At 39.2% G+C, this 21,236-nt stretch overlaps 1 protein-coding gene across 1 annotated transcript in view; it reads left to right on the top strand.

The window, feature by feature from the left end:
* The window catches only part of DIAPH2 (diaphanous related formin 2), a 983,541-nt gene that overhangs the window by 87,538 nt on the left and 874,767 nt on the right, over positions 1-21,236 (top strand). Inside the window, exons 4-5 of the mRNA XM_066356043.1 lie at positions 316-420; positions 6,378-6,398. Coding sequence (XP_066212140.1) covers positions 316-420; positions 6,378-6,398 — 126 coding nt within the window. The remainder of the gene's footprint in view (positions 1-315; positions 421-6,377; positions 6,399-21,236) is intronic.

Genomic DNA, 21,236 nt, shown 5'->3' with positions numbered 1-21,236 from the left:
GGGGTGGAAAAGCAGAAGGTTGCTTCTTCTGTGTGCCCTGATTGGGAATCAAACCCAGGGCTACTACATGCAAGGCCGATGCTCTACCATTGAACCAGTTGGCCAGGGTGTTTATTTTATTTTAAATTTGTTTTTGAATTTATTGGGTTGACATGGTTCGCCAGATCATACAGGTTTCAAGCATACAACTCAGTATAACACCATGCACACCCACCACATCCGTTTTAAGACAGAGAACATTAATACTTATTGATCACTTTTGAACCTCTTCAACAGGAATTTGCTAATGCTCCCAATAAATGTTCTTTCTAACAGGAGGACATGAACCTTAATGAAGAACGCAAAGCTCCTTTACGGAACAAAGACTTTACCACTAAGCACGAGATGGTTGTCCAGTATATTTCTGCCACCGCCAAATCTGTAAGTAGCGAGCCTGTCCTGGCACCAACATAATGAGCTTAGCATTATCAGCTTGAAAATCAACAAACCTCAGACCTTCAAGTTCTTGCTGCATTGTACTCATATAGTCTATTCAGAAAAAAATTATACATGTATTTTTATGCATTTAGTATACATTTCAAAACTGATCATTAGAATTCCATTATAAACAGGATGGACTAATGACAGCAGGCTCTGAGATATCGAGTGAGGTTTGGGCTAGAGGTTTGGTGCTCTTAGTAACAGTTCACAGCAATTTGCAGATATTCCAGTTAATATACAGTTTGGTACTAGAAAAATTTGGATTTTGAGGGGAAGATACAAATGTAGCCACTTAGTCACAAGCTATAACTAACTTTATGTTAAAGCTACATGTGTGGTATCTGCTTCCATAAATATTTTAACAGTATTTTTAATATACATTTTTGTTAGTTCTTTTCATTATTTTATGCGATACTAACTAAGTAAACTGCCTCATAATAGTTATTGTACAGTTTAATTTGGTATAAAGAAGGTTGCTTAATAGGAGCATTAATCAAATCTCTGAATCTCAACAGATTTGAAAGTAAGATTCATTGAAAAGACTTATCAGAAAGAAAAACATAGTGTTTTAATTGAATATGTTACTTTGTTCATATCTTAAAGTGCTTCTGATAATAGTCTCCAGGATTGACTTTTTTGTTGTTAAAAATATATTTTTGAAATGGAGAAATGTATTGTTTACCTTTCTAGAAAAAACACCTTTCCTTATCTAGAGATCATGAAATCCCTATGCCATATATATATATATATATATATATATATATATATATATATTATGTGTGTATGTATCCACACAACAAAACACACAGTGATTTTGTATGTGGTATGTATGTTATAGGTGTGTGTATACATATAAATAATGTATATACATACACATTTACATTTAAACATGCATATTTTAAACCAAAAAACTTGACTGGAGGAGAAAATAGTATTTCTTTGGAGAAATATATTCTAAAATGATCTGACCGGCCTATTAATGCTATTTCAGTACAGTAATTGCAGCGGCAGTTACTGGTGCATTTTGCCCTGAATTCTACGATCATATTGATTCTGTATTATACTTTAAGCGAGCTAAATCTGAATGCTGAACTATTTAAACATAACGCATTGCAGCTCTGCCAGAGCAGAACAACAGCATGTTTTTTAATTTGCTTCTGGTATCCAAGGGCAGAAATATGTTTCGAGTGATAAGTGAAATTTGCCGTGAGCGTCGTTTTCAATAGAATTAGGTGATGCGTAGGGTTTTACTTTGAAATTCTGATGAATCTCTTCTCATTTTGCACTCAGGTTATTGTTCACAGTAAAATGCTTTAGGAAAACGCAGGGTGTACGTTCAGTGTTATTCTTCAAATACCTGAAGGCAAATACAGTAGTAAATCTATGTAACCAAATCTGAGTGCAATAGTAATATTTTTATATTATCTGTAATATAATATACAGATAATAATTTATGAATAATCATGTCATGTTTTTAATGAGAAGATTTTGTTAGTGTCTCGGGCTCATTTCTTGTTGTTTTGGTTTGTAAGTGGGCCGAGTGTAATGATTATATGAAGCTGTTCTTCACCTTGCGATTTTGACTCTATCGCTATGGAGAACTTGTTTCCATTCATTCTCATATTGTTTCTTTTTCAAATGACCAAAGAAGTGCACACTCTCAGTTATATACTCATTTTTCAGATTAAAATGCTAAAATTTGGGGAAATGTCGAATGAGCTGTCTTGAACGGCTTTATTCAAAAAATGGAAATGGAATGCTTCCCAAAGACATGGAAAATTCTAAGTTTAAGGCGTTCGCCTCAAACATAGTTCTTGACTGTATGATAACCTTTGTACTATTCAACATACATTTATTTGCTAATATTTTTCATGGAGTAAATATTATGGTGAAAGAAAGCCTGTTGATAAGCATGTTTAAAGCTTTCTCACTGTGGGGAGACATTAATTAGTGCTTTGTTTTCTGTTGTTAAAACAAAGAAAATTGCTTATGCAAATCTTTTTTTTTTTTTTTTTTTTTGTGATAGAAACATAGAGGCAGAGACAGGAAGAGGTAGATGAGATGCATCAACTCATGGTCGCTTTCACCTTAGTTGTTTATTGATTGCTTCTTAATATGTGCCTTGATGGGGGTACTACAGCTGAGCCAGTGACCCCTTGCTGAAGCCAGTGACCATGGGCTTCAAGTCAGTGACTGCTGGATCATGTCATTGATCCCATGCTTAAGCCAGTGACCCCGCACTTAAGCTGGCTTCCTCAGGGTTTTGAACCTGGGTGCTCAGCGTCCCAGGTCTAATCTCTGTCCACTGCACCACCACTGGTCAGGAGCTTATGCAATTTCTTTTTGAAGGTGAAAAGGATGCCATTCAGTGACAAATAGTCCTCTCCTCTTTTGACCTCTTCATGATATGACAATAAAATTTGCATAAATTATAACCTAATGTATGGCTGTTCACCTGTGTGTTACCAAGGTTTCCATCCTCTTGCATATCTTACGCTTTTTTATGTTCAGTTTTTCATTATGTTGATCCAGTAATTAAAAATGTTTCCTCACTTTATAGTAGATAGGATTGTAGCCCCTTTTTTTATGAAAATGATTTAGAAGTAGTCAAAACTTTCAACTTGAAGTAAAAATAAAGTTACAGGCTAGAGTCCCTGGTGGAAAAATGTTTTATAGTCACATGTAAAACATGTGAGAATTACAGTTAAAGTGGAACATAAATTGTATATTTCCTTCTTTAATACCTACGTTAGTCATTTCATATGGCATTGAAACACAAACAAACAATGAGCTCGGTATGAAATGTCCACCATTTTTCTGGGTTCCTGCAAGGATAGTACAGCAGAACGAAACCAGACACAGGTCTGCGCTCACAACCTGTTTCTAAAGCAAAGGGGACAATGAGACTACCTCTTGTTGTGTAATTAACTTTGCTAAAATTAGCATGGAAGAAGACACTATAAAGGCAATCTAAAGGTCATAATGAAAACTATTGCTTAATTTTTCTCTCTTCAATTCCCACAATAGAGAATGTTGAGTTGTGTGAGTATTAAAGCAAGATGGAGCTTGAGTAACTGTCAGCAATGAAATTGGGAGTGAAGAGGAACCTTTTGTCTCCACAGACAGGACTTGTTTGCTGATTGTAGCAAGTGTGGTTCTGGCCCTCACCTGGGGTAGTTGGTATATGTAGATCATCTGGCCACAAATAATCTGAAAATTTCAACACCAACATGTTTTCAGAAATGGAAAACCAAGCTATATTAACATTGTGAATGTTGTCAGACCCATTCATAATCGTGAAAAGACAGCATTTTCCATGTCCGATGAGACAGCCTATATGGACAGTTTGAGGACGAGTTAGTCACTGAAACCCTAACCTTAGTGGGCCGCCTGCCAATGTTCTTATTAGAACATTAGGGAACCAGTTAATTTCTAATTTAAATTACAATCTTTGAAGTTGAGGTTGTTTTTTTTTTTGAGAGAGAGAGACAGGGACATTGAGCTGCTTCTGTATGTGCCCTGACTAGGGATCGACCTGGCAACCTCTGTGCTCCAGGATGACGCTCCAACCAACCGGGCTATCGGCCAGGGTTAATTTTTATGAATTTTTTTTAGAGAGACAGAGAGAGGAAGAGAGAGAGGGGGGAAGGGGAAGAGAAGCATTCATTTGTTGTTGAACTCACTCGTGAATTCTTTGGTTGCTTCCGGTGCATGCCCTGACCAGGAATTGAACCTGCAACCTTGTCGTTTGGGACGACACTCTTAACCAACTGAACTATCTGGCCGAAGCCTGAAGTTGAGATTTTAAAATATGTCCAATTACATTTTTGAAGACACAGGCATCCTTGAGAGAAAAAAAATCTCAGTAGGAAATAAGTTAAAATTGTGATACCAAATATATCTATAGATTTTTTTAGATTGAGCTATACATATAAAAATCAGTTAAAGTTAGAGTATATATATGTGTGTGTTTATATACATGTATTATGGCTTTGCTCCTGCCATTATCAGATACTTGCTTTCTCAGGCCCTCTTTCCAGGCTGATCTGGATTTGGTGCAGCAACTGAACCCAAACATGACCAAACCAGTTTCTCTTAGCCCCTTTTAGCCCCTCTGCCAGTGTCATCTGTTTGCTGCACGTGCTCTAGCTAAATGCAGTCGTTCAGCAATGTGAATGAATCATTACGTGGACCATATTCTGGTCATTTCACTGGGTACAGACCTGCCTTAATTGTTAAGACAGGCCGGCATTCTTTTTCTTGTCTTACGTCTGTGCTAAATAAACAAGGGACAAATAAGACTCTATCTTTTTGGTGGGAGGAAATAATTTAGGTCAATAGAATATCTTTCAACTCGGAAGACTGTTAAAAGCACCAGAGAGGCTTTTACTCAATTAATCACTGCCTGTAGTCTGTTGAGTGAATATTTAAGAAAGCTTCTTCTCTCTTTTTGGAGAGCCATGGGTTCCTCTGAAGAAATTTGCTTGGATACTGTCATTATCCTTTTATATCTTGTGGTATCAGGTTCAACTTCGAATCTTATTGGGATTTCACTTATATTTGATTTTGATTTTTAAAGTCCTAGCTGAAAAGTACAATACATGTTGACATGTTGATAATAACTGCTATCAGCTTAATGGTTTTAGTTTGTGGATTAGCTTTTTTGGGGACACTGCTTCTTAATATTCAAGTGTAGAGATCTGATAACAATGATTTTATTTATATACTGCTCACAAACATTAGGGGATATTTCAAAATGAATATGAAGCAATAAAATATTCCCTAATGTTTTTGAGCAGTATATTTGGATTTTGGCATAAGATTATGTTTAAGACTATGATTTTAACTTCTTTTATTTTTTAAATTTTATTTATTGATTGATTTCGAGAGACAGAAGAATTGGAGGAGAGAGAGGAAGAAAGAAAGAGAGAAGCATTCATTTGTTGTTTCACTTAGTTGCTCATTAATTGATTGCTTCCCGTATGTGCACTGACTGGGAATTGAACCCGCATCCTTGGCGTTTCGGGATGACGCTCTAACCCACTGAGCTACCTGGTCAGGACCTACTTCTTTTCAAAACACAATTTTGTCTTTTAGAAATTCTCTTATCTCTTACCCATTAGGAAAAGTTGAATTGAAGTTAAAATTTTGAACTGTTTCCTCCTTACGGCTGTGTGCATGTTTAGATAGAAAATGCTTCTTGTCTTCACATTTCTATGGAAAATTCCGCTCTTCTAGTAGAGATACTAGGATAGTCTAGAAAACTAGAATCATAAGCAACCTATCTTTCTTGTAATTTTCAAGTATAACACAATATATTATAAACCTTAAATCTATAACCATATAAAATATTCCAGTTTTCAATCATAAGTTCATTTTTTAATACATGACTTTGAATACAACATTTATATTCTAAAATACTGTATTTCAACGGTAAGAGTATACTTGTTAGAACAGGGAAAGAAAAAAACAAGCAATATTTAGGAAAAATTAATTTTCTATTGATTTTTTGAGGGGCTATGGGCTGGTAAAATAACTGATGCATAATTACACTGACTCTTCCATTAGTTGGTATTTTGATTGCACCATATGAGAATCCCATCACAGTACATTAAAAAAAATCCTCAAATTGTAATAATCTTTTATTTGGGCCACCTTATTCAGCAGACTTGACACATTTTTGAAATATGGTAGAAATGAATATTGATACATATTTTTTAGTCTCTAGAGCTAAAGTGTTAAAAGCATACATAGCATTAGCTATTTACTAATTTACTAAACATTCCTGTGTAAAGCTTCTAATTATTAATACTATTGCTGTTTGTTTTTCTTTTTCTTTTCTTTTTTTTGTTTGTTTTTTTGCACCATAACCACTCTTCGTTGACCACTGAATGCAGATAGTTGGAAGTAAAGTTGCGGTGAGTACCAAAGATGTGTATTACCCTTAGATGTAATTTTGTGCTTTTTGGAATTGAGTGATTTTTGCTTATAGTATCTTATATGTTTGGTTATTCCTTTGGTGTGTATTTTACCAAAGCAGTGAGATGAATATTAAAATCAGGTGATTAGAATTTCACTATGAAAAGTATTTTTCCTGTGGTTTTGGGAAATGTTTTAGGACTAGAACATGCTTGTGTAGTTTGTCTTAGAAAGTTGTACATTTTGGGGGGGGGGGAATTGTGCCTGTGTCAGTTATGATTCTGATGAAGTTGCTTGTTTCACCTCAGTTTTCAGGATGGCAGGAAGAAACTCCTGAATGTTGGTTTATACCCACAGGAATTCTTATTAAAAATATCTCACTCTGATTTTAGTATCACTGAGCATATAGCATAATGAAGGCAACCCTTGCTGTTCGTTCAGGAGGCCTGGGTGCTGTCTTTGTTGGGTGCTACTAATCAGTTGTGATTAGTTTTCATTATCTTTTAAAAGTGTTATATTCATGACACTGTGTTTCAGTGTTATAATCACATGATATAATATCACGTAACATACCAAAAGGGCCTGTATTGTAGTTGAGGGCTATTTGTAATTGCCTCACCTTCATGACTAAGCAGTCTATAGCAGGAAACATCTGTAACATCACCAAGTACCCTGATATCCAGAATAGTGAATGTATTTAATATTTGTTATACTTTCAATATTTGATTTCTTCTTTTCTCTTTTTTTCATTCAATGTGACATCTAGGGAAACAGCCATCAATCTTTTGGGATAATTTAAAAAATCAGTACATATTTCTTTAATGCTTATTATGCACAAAGAACTGTGCAGTGATGACTGGAAAATAAGAATAATCCTAGATCTTTTAGTTTCAATGATGTATGTTGAAATAATCAAACCTTACCTTGTGTGTGCTGATTGTAACTAGACAGCCGGTCCTCAAATAGCATTGTTTCATCCAGCTTTGTTTCATTATAACGTTGATGAGATGCTAGGAACTGAACACTTGTTTATATCAATTAGACTGTGGTAAAATTGGTTTCATTACATGTCATGTGGCATAAAGCTGCAGTCTCTAAGAACCTATCGATGATGTTAAGTGAGCACTTATTACAATAGGAATTCATCAGCAGGAGAAAGAAGTAGGGTTAGAGTAATTAAAGAAAACTCCATGAAAATTCCAGGATTTAAACTGGACTTTTAAGGCCATGCCCACTTGGCTCAGTGGTTGAGTGTTGGCCTGGCATGTGGATGTCCTGGGTTCAAGTTGAATTCAGGGCACACAGGAGAAGCAACTGTCTGCTTCTCCACTCCTCCCCCTTCTCTTCCTCTCTCTCTCCCCCCACCTTCTACAGCCATTGCTTGATTGGTTCAAGTGAGTTGGTCCAAGTGCTGAGTATGGCTCCCTGGCCTCATCTCAGGTATTTAAAATAGCTCGGTTGCCGAGCAACAGAGGAACAGCCTCAGGTAGGCAGAGCATCGCCCCATTGGGGGCTTGCTGAGTGGATGGATCCCAGTCAGGGTGCATGTGGGAGTTTGTCTCTCTGCCTCCCCTACTCTCACTTAATAAAAAAAATAAAGAAGATAAAACTGGGCTTTCAGGAACAGATCGTTGTGATGGTTGGAATTTGACAAGGGAGGGGAGATTGTGGAGAAGCTCTCAGATTAGGGAAGAACTATTCAGTGCAAAGGCTTGGAGAAAACCAAATTGTTGGGGAGTGGAAGGGGTCAGGGTGAGAGAGAAGGAGGGAAGCAAGAAATGAGGTTGAGTTTGGTGGAACAAAGAATGTATATTGGAAAAGAATGTAAAACCAAGTTGAAAGAGGACTTGAAGTCCAAGCAGAATATTAGAAATTAGTTTGAGCCACGTTAAGGAGGGTTTAAGAAGAATCAATGAAAGTAGTAGGTAGACTGCATTAGGCAAATGGTTTTCAAACTTCAAAGTGTATCATAATGCAGTTTTTGTCCTTTTTTTGGGATGGGGGAATAAGGCTGAGAACTGTACATTTTTTTTATCAAGTGCTATAGGAGATTCTAGTAAGGTCAGCTGAGGAGCACACTGTGAGAAATACTGGATTAGGTTAGAGAGAGATTTGTTGGGGGGGCTGCCTAGGATACTTGCGTGTGAGTCAGCGAGGACCTGTATTGAACTGGAAGGTAGGTATAGAGGGGAGGGGTTAAATAACGGGTTCTGAGTGATAAAGGAGTCTTGAGCTTATTTGAATGTGGGCCAGAGGCAGCCTATATTTTGGTCTTGGCACCATAAGCAATCTAATGGCCTGTGCCAGAAACCAGTGAAGTACTACCAATGTGACCACATTCAGGTACCAAAGGTACCAAGTTCCATTGATTATGTTTCCTAGATAACTTTCAGCTCGCTCCCCTAGTAACCTACACCACAGCTCCCTTCTTTCGCCTCGACTTCGAGCCCTCCTGTGGTGGCCACAGCCTCCTGGGTCATCTTCTAGTCTTTGTTCTCTCAGCATCTGCATCAGTGGTTTTCAGCCAAGGATTATAGACTCTATAATCTTTTATTTTTTATTTTAAGAGAGAGAGGGAGGGAGAGAGAGAGAGAGAGAGAAAGAGAGAGAGAAGCATCAAGTCATAGTTTTCACTTTAGTCATACATTGAGCTTCTCCTATGTGCCTTGAAATGGCCGAGCCTTTGTCCCCTTGCTCAAACTAGCAACCTTTGGGCTCAAGCTGCAGAGCTTTGGGATCATGTGGCCAATCTCCCCTCACCCCTATTCCCTGCTCAAGCCAGTGACCCACTGCTGATGAGCCCGCGGTCAGAGCCAGCGACCTCGGGGATTGGAACTGACGATTTCAGTGTTCCCAGTCGATACTTTTTCCGCTGTGCCACCACCCGTCAGGCCAGACTCTATAATCTTCATAAGACATCAGGGCGGTTAACTGTTTCACGTACTGCCACTTTCAGATGGCCCCCTGTTCCCCTTTCCGATCTTATCCTTGCTTCCTTTCTAATTTCATCTCCAGCTACATCCTTCCTTCTTCCTGTCATCTGTGTGGACAGCCGTACTCGGCAATTCCTTGCATCCTAGTCTTTAATCCTTCTACATCAAGCACACTGTGTCTCTGAGCTAGAATGCCCTTTTCTTTTTAGTGCGCCTGGCAAGCTCCTGAATATCCGTCATGATTAAGCCTCATGTCAATCTTAGGAGAAGCACCTTACTTCCCACAGCCCTGTGTATATAGCTGTGTTATAATAATATTTCACATATTTCATTTTAATACATCATTTATATGTCTTTCTTCCCCCATGAACATAGCTCCTGCTCTCAAAACACTAGGTCTAATGGGGAAGACAGACAGGTCAATGCAATAAAGGGAGGACCTAGAGATACAGTACAGTGCAAGCTGCAAATACAGCTGCTGTGCGTGCTTCATGGAAGTGTCATTTTGTCCGAGAATGTTTGCACAGACAGTACAGTGAGATAGGTGCAGTGGTGGGATTCGGCTGGTTCACACCGGTTCGGCAGAACTGATACCTAATATTTTGTTGAGTTCGGAGAACCGGTTGTTAAAATGGCACTTGTCATCAGTGTTCTCTCTAAGGGGGGGGGGCGCCTGGGCAGCCACCCAGTGTGGAAATCACAGATTTACATTCCTCACTTTTTTTTGTATGTGACAGAGACAGAGAGACAGAGTCAGAGAGAGGAACAGATAGGGACAGACAGACAGGAAGGGAGAGAGATGAGAAGCATCAATTCTTTGTTGCAGCACCTTAGTTGTTCAGTGATTGCTTTCTCAAATATACCTTGACTGGGGGGGGGGGGGCTACAGCAGACTGAGTAACCCCTTGCTCAAGCCAGCGACCTTGGGTTCAAGCTGATGAGCTGTGCTCAAACCAGATGAGCCAGCCAATGGCCTTGGGCTTTCGAACCTGGGTCCTCTGCATCCCATTCCAACGTTCTATCCACTTCGCCATCGCCTGGTCAGGCCTTACTCTTTTTGAACATTCCTCTGAGCAACAGCATATTCTCAGCGCCCATAGTAGTGTTCATTCCATCAACAAGTGAAAAACATTGCAAGTGAGGACGCCAATCAAGAAGCAATATGGACATATCTTACATAACAATTTTATTGGTTTTTGTCAGGCATTTTTGAATATTTTTTCATGAATATTTTAAAATTCTTTCTTATAACAATCTAGTTTTGTGTACCTCTTTTATTGTTCTTATTTAAGTATTAAATGCATGAAATAATTAACTATCTTTCAGTAGATCATTTTTTCATACTTAAAACAGTCATTAGGGCAGAGAACCGGTTGTTAAATTATTTGAATCCCACCACTACACAGGTGTTATGACGGAGCTGCAGCATAAATGATTTCATACCCATTGTCTTATCCATGACCTGCTTCTCACATTGGAGTTTGCAAATCCTGCTTAAAGGGAGGCAACTAGAGGAATGAGAGTCTAGAGGAAGTGACAAAGGATTTATTCCAGAAGTTTAGATGCAAGAGGTTCCTAAAGGGAGAAGTTTTGTGTTGTTGCCTGGAGACTAGAGAGAGGAGCGGAAAAGCAGCATTTAAAAGTACTCAGGTGAAAGTCAGGTACAAAAAGGCTTGTTTTCATGGTGTCATTAATCTTCAAAAGACAGGAAATATTTGTTTATTGCTAAAATGGCAGAGAAGAATTCCATAGAAGTGTTCCGGAGAGAAGGATTTCTAGAACAACCACTTTCAGTATCATAGTTGCCTAGGAATGATGTACGTTATTTAAAAAAAATGAGTGATGTAGAAGCCGGATTGAAATGGGAAAGATGGAGTATGAAATGAACGGAGTCTGCATGACCCTGTTTGCCTTTTGTCTGTTCACTGTTGATTAGAAGCAGAAGCAGAAATGGAGGTGTGTGAGGCTCTCCTGAACTTGAACTCCCGTCAGTTTTGCTTTTCACAGTTCCCCTTTCTAAATGGAACTTGAAAAAGCAGGCTGGATAATGGCATGTTACCTGAACAGAACCAGCCTCTCAGCCTCCTGCAGTCTTGCTTTTTGACTTGGCTCATCTAATAGTTATTTTTGCACAGAACGTTTTCCTTCCTGTGTCAGCACTTCACCCATCCTCCGCCACTCTTCCCTGAAGCCGGTCCTGGTTCCCATCCCCTTCCCCACCCCTCCCCCCCTCAATTTTCACATAATTTATCTGAATTTCTGTAACACTTTTTTTTCTATTATAGAAACATTTTCTACTTTGTCTTATACTTCCTTTTTTAAAATTATTTTTATTTATTCATTTTAGAGAAGAGAGACAAAGAGAGAGAGAGAGAGAGAGAGAGAGAGAGAGAGAGAAGGGGGAGGGGTAGGAAGCATCAACTCCCATATGTGCCTTGACCGGGCAAGCCCAGGGTTTTGAACCAGTGACTTCAACATTCCAGGTCGATGCTTGATTCACTGAGCCACCACAGGTCAGGCATCTTATACTTTCTATTACATTATATATTTCTTAAGGGTTCCTCTTATAATGCTCCCATTTTACTTTATAGCAGCCATTTTCAATCTTTTTCATGTCATGGCACACATAAACTAATTACTAAAATTTTAGGACATGTTTTCTTTGAATATATGTACCCTGATTTATTGATGTCACCCCATTAACATTAATAAAAATTTATTAAAAAATAAAATTTTGTGGCACACCAAAAAGTGTGTATTTGGCCAACCTGACCAGAAAAATAGGTATAATTTTGAATCATTCACACTGGATGCCTATTATTGTGTTGGTTGTTGTCTTTTTCTTTTTTTTAATTTGGCAGTCTAACGGGAAAGAGGTCAGTGCCCCAGACCAAATAGTAAGCTATTGTATATTTTAAAATTCTTGCAGCACACCAGTTAAAAATGGCTGCTTTATAATAATGTATAAGCCTTGAGTAATACTGTCACCCTATGGGTCTGTCTTTTATATCTGTAGTATAGCCCCTGTAAAGGGATGTAAATTTTGGTAGAGGTCATGGGTTTAGAAGCAAATAGACCTGGGTTAAGATTCCTACTCTGCTACATACTAGCTGTGTGACCTTAGATAATTTACTCAACCTCTCTGAATCTCTGTCTCCCCATCCATAAAATGAGGATAATAATACTAAATTTAGGATGGTTTGGAGTTTATTGTTTATATTTAATATATTTAACATATAAAGAGGCTTGCAAATACTAGGACTAAATTTATATATATTTTATACATATATATATATATATATATATATATATATGTATGTCTGTTTTATGTAAGAGAGAGAGAGGCAGACAGACAGGAAGGGAGAGAGGTTAAAAGCAGCATCTTGTAGTTGTGGCACTTTAGTTGTTCATTGATTGCTTTCTCATATGTGCCTTGATGGGGGGGTGCTGAACCAGTGACCTTGGGTTCAAGCCAGCAACCATGAGGTCAGGTCTATGATCCCACGCTCAAGCCAACGACCCTGCGCTCAAGCTGGGTGAGCCAACGACCCTGCGCTCAAGCTGGGTGAGCCTGCACCCAAGCTGCTGGTGACCTCGGGATATCTCTTTCTTTCTTTCTTTCTTTCTTTCTTTCTTTCTTTCTTTCTTTCTTTCTTTCTTTCTTTCTTTCTTTCTTTCTTTCTTTCTTTCCTTTCTTTCTTTCTTTCTTTCTTTCTTTCTTTTCTTTCTTTCTTTCTTTCTTTCTTTCTTTCTTTCTTTCTTTTTTTGCAGAGACAGAGTCAGAGAGAGGGACAGATAGGGACAGACAGATAGGCAGGGAGAGAGATGAGAAGCATCAGTTTTTCATTACAGCACCTAAGTTGTTCATTGATTGCTTTTCCATATGTGCCTTGACTGGGGGGTTACAGCAGAGTAAGTGACCTTTTGCTCAAGCCAGTGACCCAGCGCTCAAGCCAGTGACCCCACACTCAAGCTGGTGAGCCTGAGTTCAAACTGGCAACCTCGGGGTTTTGAACCACGAGGGTCCTCCGCATCCCAGTTTAACGCTGAATCCACTGCGCTACCACCTGGTCAGGCTTAGGATTTCTAACCTGGGTCCTCAGTGTCCACAGGTTGATGCTCTATCAACAGCACCACTGCCTGGTCAAGCTAAACTATGTTTTTTTTGTTAAATATATTTAATTTCTCAAAATTAAATATATTTTGTGTTTTGATGCGCAAAACACAAAAACAGGGAGATGACACAGAACTAGATAAGAGAATGAGCTGCCTCTTTTTTTGGGTAAAATATTCAAGGAGTGTGCTATTTGATAGCATTTATTTTAGGTAAAGAATGGTGGGGAGATTAGCTGGGTGCAGAAAGGAGAATGTTTCACCTGTTTATCGGGAGCTACGTGTCATGGGGCATTGCTTTTTGTTGGACTTTGAGAAAAAATTCACATGTGTCAAGATAATATTGACAAGGTTATTTTACAGAGTTAATAAAATAGCTGAATATTTGTTATGGATCCCACTTATGAAGGGAAATGATGAAATATGTTCCTGGAGATACCTTGAAGTAGCAAAAGAGAATTTGGAGTAGGGTGGAGATAGAACTGAATGAATTTTTGAATGGCATCTAGTTCTAAATAACTGTTGTGCAACTCTTTGAACCAAAATGCATTGTTTTTAATATTTAATAACACATTGCATAAACCAGATTTAGAAAACAATGAAAATGATTGATTTGATTTCTCTGCAAGGTAGGAACAATTTATCCACAGGTAGAAAAATCACTATTCTTTTGTGGAGAAAAAAAACAACAATAAGAAAGAATTGGCATGATTAATATGGTAATTGGGAAATAATTGTAATGACCAGACTTTCTGATGTTAACTATAAGGTAATTGAATGATATAAATAGTCCACTGCCTAGTGCAGAGGTGGGGTGTGTTGGGATAGTGTTTGTTTTGGCATCAGAAAGACCTGAATTTGAATTCCTGACTCAGCATCATTCATTCTCTTTGGCCTCATTAACCTCTCTAAGCCACAGTTTCCTTACTTGCTTTTACAAAAAGGTACTGGCTATCTATTATATGACAGGCATTATTCCGGGTTCTCCAACGGTGAACCATACAGTTAATTTCCTTCGGGGCTTACATTCTAGCTGGGGAGATGGACAATAAGACCCAAGTCAAATCTAATGGCAGGTAGCGGGAAGTGCTTTGAAGAGGGAGAAAGCAAGAAGAGAAAGCTGTGATCAGGGACGTGCTATTTTAGACACAGGTGAGCTCTCAGCCAATTGCACTGAAATAAAGGCATGCAGGAAATGGGAGAGAGCCATGCAAATACCTATGGAAGAGCTTAGCAGGCAGAGGAAGTGTTATGTGCCACAGTTTTGTGGCAGGACTGTGTCTTGAGTATATGAAGGATAGTGCAGGGCTTGCCGTGATTGGAGTGGGGTGACCGTGGGAAGGACTGGGGTATTTCATCACCAGCCCAAGAGCTAGTTAAGGCGACTAAAAACATAGGTTAATCATAGTAGCGGGTTGTAAATTTGGAAGGGTGGGTTTAAGGTCATTTTAGAAGGGATATGCCGAGGAGTTGGGAGGAATCTTGGAAGATTTTGAACAATGGAATGACAAAATCTGAGCTGTATTTGGGGAAGATTAATGGAGCAGTGAAAATTGGAAAGGTTAGAGAGTAGGGCAGGGAGATCAAGCTGAGGATTGTTGAAGTAGTTTAAATAATAAGACCCTGAGCTGGAGAGTGGTTAGTAAGAACTTAATGGAGGGTGTGGATGAGAGAGAGATTGTGGAAGTAGACTATCTCAGCCTCAGCAAATGATTAAAAAGGGCAGAGGAGATTTGTGAATTAGTAATGACTGGAATTGCAAGCATGTGTGACTGAAATGATGGTGACTTGAGCATTCATAGAGAAGTCTGGAGCAAGACTGGGTTTGGAGGAAAAGATGATGCATCCAGTTAGACACGGCAGTTAGGGAGAAATTGGGCACAATCACAGAAACAGGAATCAAGTTAGTGCCGTGAAGCGCATTTCCTTAGCTCCTGTACCATTAAGAATAGAATTTTTGTAGCTTGGGTCTGTTTCAGACTCTGACTTTAACTCTTTTTAAAAAAAATGTTTTTTGACGTTTATTTATTGACTTTAGTGAGAAAGGAAGGGAGAGAGAGAGAGACGGACATTGAGTTGTTCCTGTGTGTGCCCTGACTGGGGATCAAACCAGCAACCTCTGCGCTACTAGATGATGCTCTGATCAACTGAGCTATCCCGTCAGGACTGACTTTTACTATTTTAAATATGCTCTCTGCATATTGCTGCTGAACATAATGTTGTTTAGCATCCCGAATACCATTCACCTGTTTGTAAACTGAAACCTCAGTATCTGTGCTAAGCAGTGACAGTGAAGGCCGTGTGTGTACTTCTAGTTGTCTCAATGGACCCTGATAGAAAAGAGCTATTTAGCCCTGGCTGGCTGGCTCAGCGGTAGAGCGTCGGCCTGGCGTGCAGGAGTCCCGGGTTTGATTCCTGGCCAGGGCACACAGGAGAAGCGCCCATCTGCTTCTCCACCCCTCCCCCTCTCCTTCCTCTCTGTCTCTCTCTTCCCCTCCCGCAGCGAGGCTCCATTGGAGCAAAGATGGCCCGGGCACTGAGGATGGCTCTGTGGCCTCTGCCTCAGGTGCTAGAATGGCTCTGGATGCAACAGAGCAACGCCCTGGATAGGCAGAGCATCGCCCCCTGGTGGGCGTGCCGGATGGATCCTGGTCGGGCGCATGCGGGAGTCTGTCTGACTGCCTCCCGTTTCCAGCTTTGGAAAAATGGAAGAAAAAAAAAAAAAAAGAAAAGAGCTATTTAGTTGGCCAGTAGTACTGCTTACCATATAAGCCATTTGACAGAATTGAGATGTTACATTTGTACCTTTTGCTGTGTTTCTAAGTAATCTGAATCCAAAGAACAACACCATCATAGGTAAGGGTTAGTTACAGATGTATGTTTTGTTGCCCCAATGGGCGTGGGAATGTGGTCACTGATTGGATGAATACTGCAGAAACTCGTTCTCATAATAAAGCCAAAGGAATTTGTTTCCCCTGACTAGTGACAAAGGCCACACCAAAAGAAAGTTCCTGTTAAAAGTGTCAGCTTATGGCCAAGCTCAAAGTTAATACATTCAGAATGCTACTGATGGATTCTTTATTATAAGCCACTTGTGATCATAATATTCATAAAATACCACTAAGTGTGACAGTGTGTATCTGTGGGTTGTTAAGCTGCTGTTGCATTATGAAATTGAAGTTTTATTAGTTTACTGATCGAAGAGTGTGTTAATGACTACTTCATGTAATGTCGCATTTGTGTCAGGTCAATTATTTGAATAATCCTGTGAAAAGAGATCATATCTTATTTGCCTTCAAAAAATAATTGCATAGTCCAGAAGGGGGCGGCAAAACATTGATTATTGAAGCTTGAAGTAGCCGCTTCCTGATAAAACACGGCTTTCTTGCTCTCCAATTTGATTGTTTTTTCCCTGTTCGTACGGGTTTAGAAATTGGAGGATCGTCGCTTCTGAAAAATATTTAGTTTTATGGTAATAACAATTTAGTGAAAATCTAAATTCAATCAAAAGAAAATAATCATTGCAATAATTTTGAACTAGTGTATGTAAAATAGAAAAAACTCATTTGGTAATCAGATGAAAATAAGATCTGAGGCTGTTTAATGATGATACATTATAAGTGATCTTTAAAAAAAATAGCACAAGCACTGTTAAAATTCTAGTTTCGGTCTTTTCTGATTGCACATACATTATGTGCAAGGAGTAGCTACCTTCCCATTTCCTTATATTTTTGTACTGCAAGCCAGCTCGTGTATTATAGTTGTTTTCGATAGGAGCATCTGCGTATGTTTTGAAAGGTTTTATTATTTAACTCCTATTCTTAGAACAATTTCTCATTAGTCCCTTTCTAGTGAATTTTCATAAATTATATTATTTCATCATGTTAGATTAAATTCATTGGTTAAGAAATGTTAAGATAATGTAGATTATAAAATATTAGCAAGTCATGTTACCTGGAGCATTTGGAAATGTCAGAAAGATAGTATGAATATTGACTTTCTGTTTAGACATATATTTTGTAAATTGATTGCATTAATATTTATGAGTATGGGGTAGTTATGCTTTATAATATATCCTGATATTGGAAACAAAAAAAATGTACTTTTCATATAGAATTCTTCACTGCAAGTTTATTTGCTGTGTAATTTGATTGTAATTATGTTAGAAATTTCTATTGACGGTATTTCTCTGTGTGTATAATCAGATAAAAATACATTTAAAATCTGATGCTTGATTTAAGTAATTTAAAATGTGTATAGCCATTATTTCGTACTGCATTGATTTTTTTTTAACTTTTCAACTATGACAAAGATTTTGTTCGACCATATAGCACAAGATAATTACATGATAAGTGTTCTTCGTGCGTGTTTACTTTTGTTGTTAAGTGATATAGTCCCTATGTATTCTTTAAAAGCTCTAAGCAAGATTTGCTGTTGCCTATAAAGTGGCATGCATTTTCCCTCCTTTTCTGAGGCAGTGCTTTCTAGATCCAGGTAGCCTTTTCAGCACGGGGAAAGTGAAAAACAGGAAGGAACATTAGGATCAATATTGAAGAGTTAAAATCTCGGGCTTTTTCTTCCATATTTGATTCCATTTCACATCTTAGGTAATCAAGTTTCTTTTATCAGCTTATCTGTTAGGAAAGGGCTGTTTGTTTGAAGGAAGATGAGCTCCATTGAATGGGATCAGGGCAGAGGAATATCTATATAAAATGCCACCGTTGATTAATACGGTGCTTCTGAGTTTGTAAAGCCCTTTCAGATTTTTTTTTTTTTTTCTCATTTGAGCTACGTGTTAACATGTATTTCTGTAGGTTTGCGTATCAGTTTCTCAGGAAGACACTGCCTCTAACTCCATAGTCCTGGGGTCTGGCTTTATCCCGTGGAGTTTTTTTGAGTAGTATATACTGGCCAAGGTATTTCCTATCAGTGCTCAACAGATATTCATAATGTGAATTGTATTGGTTTCTCTGCTTGAATAAAATGCTTTGTGGACCTGCATCTCTAAATAATGGTGACATGACTAGTAACATTTAAGGTACTTTGTGTGTGTGTGTGTGTGTGTGTGTGTGTGTGTGTGTGTGCTGTGCTTGCCTAATTCAGATACCAGGATTGCTACTTGAATTGCATATGCTATTATAGTTGCAATCACAATTACCTATCAAGACAATAAAGAAAACAAAAATGAATTTCAAGAGCATCAATCAAAAGCACAAAAAGCTTTCTGAGTTCAGTGTTTATGCTGATCTGTTTGTAAATTTTTGCTAACCTGTCACGGTTCCTTTCTTCAATGAACTTGTGATCTAAGGAGAAAATAATTGCTTGTGCAGTGTAATTCCTGTGCTCTGAGTGTAGTAACTACTTTGTAGGCTCAGATAAGTCTTTTATTTTCATTGATGATGATGCTTTCTTGGCAGAGTGGTTCCGCAGTAAAGGGACTGTTTTACAAAGTGTGATTGGCAGCTGTATGTTAAATACTGTGTTGTGTCTCTCTCTGTGTGTCTGTCTGTATCTATTTATCCATTTGCCTAGCCTCTCCAAGTTAAATTAACATAGGTTCCTCTATGTTTGAAAACAGATGTTTTAAAACCATTGAGACTTTGTCTCAGTTATTATTTAAGATTTTCTTATTGTGTGGAATGCTTTTGCTTAGAATGAGAGAAGGTGTCTGTTATGAGCTCAATTGTGTGTCGTCCCCCCCCATTCAAATGTTGAAGCCCTAACCCCCAGAGCCTCAGAATGTGACTATATTTGGAGATAGGGCGTTTACGGAGGGAAAGTTAAAGTGAAGCTATTAGTGTGTGCCTTCATCCAACTTAACTGGGGTCCTTATAAGAAAAGCAAGTTTGAACAAAGAAGCACCAGGGCTGGGGACAGAGGGGCGGCCATTTGAGGACAAAGGAAGGAGGCAGGCATCTGCAAGCTGAGGAGAGAGGCTTCAGGGGAGAACAACCTCGCTAGTACCTTGATCTTGGATTTCTTACCTCCAGAACTGTGAGGAAATAAACCCAGCAAACTAGTGCACTATAAAATACTCATGTTATTGCAGTTAACATTTCATAATAGCTAACATCTCTAGCTAACTTAGTGTCCTTTAAGTGCTAGCACCTGTACTAAGCAAATTCCATGTAAAAAGGAACTTCATCCTCAGAAGGGTTATCACGCCCACTTTATAGATGAGAGAAGAGTGAGGCTTAGAAAAGCAAGCACTTATGTCTTCCGGGGTTGCGCAATAAGTACATGGGAGAGCCAGGACTTGCATCTAGAACGACTGAGTTTAGTTCCTGGCCTCTTAACCCAAACCTGAGAATTTGGTGGGTTCCAGGCAGTTATGGATAACGATCCTTACCGTGGCTGCTTACCGTTTCTAACTCTGGCATTATTTAATCCTTCACTCATTGTTAGTCATGAACAATCCTTCACTCATTGATTGTTCTCTTCTACGAGCTGGAGAATGCTTCTAGTCCCGACCCCAGAGAGAGCCCTGCCTCGGGAGAGCTCTCTGCCATGGAGAATTTAATAGCTCTGCGTACGTGTTGCTTGGTGACCCAGCAGACACGGGTTGTGTGTTCTCACAGCAGGTCGTCACAAACAGGTGACATCGCTTCCCATAAACAGAACCCACTGAGCAACTTAAACGTGAGGAAAGAGAAACTGCTGCCTTACGAACCAAACAGAAATATTAAAAACAATCCCATTCTTGGCAGTGGCCGTAGTTTTCTTTGAAAGCTGTTTTTGCCTGTGTCTGTGGTAGATTGAGCAGCCCGCCTCTTCCAGTTTTATCTCCTTGCTGTTCACCTTTCTTGTGCACTCTTGCCTTTTGTAATGAATTTCAATTAAATATTAGTTTTGTTTAATTAATATTGTGTAATTAAAAGGCGTATAAGCTCTCAAAGGGCAAGGACTATGTCTTAACGTACCTTAGCCATTTAAAAATACACTAGGCTATAACAATGGTAAAATAATTAAACACCCCTTTGTTCAGTCTCCACATAGGCACAGCGCCTGTGGAGGAACAGTATGAACACTGAACTCAGAAAGCTGCTTTGGGAATGCTTATCAAGAACAGAAGTCCTGGCCCTGGCTGGTTGGCTCAGTGGTAGAGCATCAGCCTGGCATGCAGGAGTCCCGGGTTCGATTCCCGGCCAGGGCACACAGGAGAAGCGCCCATCTGCTTCTCCACCCCTCCCCCTCTCCTTCCTCTCTGTCTCTCTCATCCCCTCCCGCAGCTGAGGCTCCATTGGAGCAAAGATGGCCCGGGTGCTGGGGATGGCTCTGTGGCCTCTGCCTCAGGCGCTAGAATGGCTCTGGATGCAGCAGAGCGACGCCCCAGAGGGGCAGAACATCGCCCACTGGTGGGCATGCCGGGTGGATCCCGGTCGGGCGCATGCGGAAGTCTGTCTGACTGTCTCCCCGTTTCCAGCTTTGGAAAAAGGAAAAAAAAAAAAAAAGAACAGAAGTCCTCTTCCATTGGAAATGCGACCCAACATTTCCAATCTTCAGGTTTTATTTTTACAAAAATAAACCAGATTTCTCCTGTGGCTTCAGGCCCCTTCCTCCTTGGTACATTTCCTCCTTCCTCTGGGAGCGACTGTCCGCCATCCCCCATGTGTTCTCTCTTAGTCTTAAGTGGCCCTTAGGCTTCTTCTCCTCCCACCACTTGCTTTAACTTTTCTTCTTATTTATTATTATTATTTTTAATGAGATAAAGAAAGACAGAGGGGGGGGGGACAAGGACAGACAGGCAGGAAGGGAAAGAGATGAGAAGCATCAACTTATAGTTGCAGCCCC

The sequence above is a fragment of the Saccopteryx leptura genome, chromosome X, assembly GCF_036850995.1.
Source record: "Saccopteryx leptura isolate mSacLep1 chromosome X, mSacLep1_pri_phased_curated, whole genome shotgun sequence".
NCBI classification, from domain to species: Eukaryota; Metazoa; Chordata; class Mammalia; order Chiroptera; family Emballonuridae; genus Saccopteryx; species Saccopteryx leptura.
Note: the sequence above shows the minus strand (reverse complement) of the source record. Positions and strands in the feature narration are given on the sequence as shown.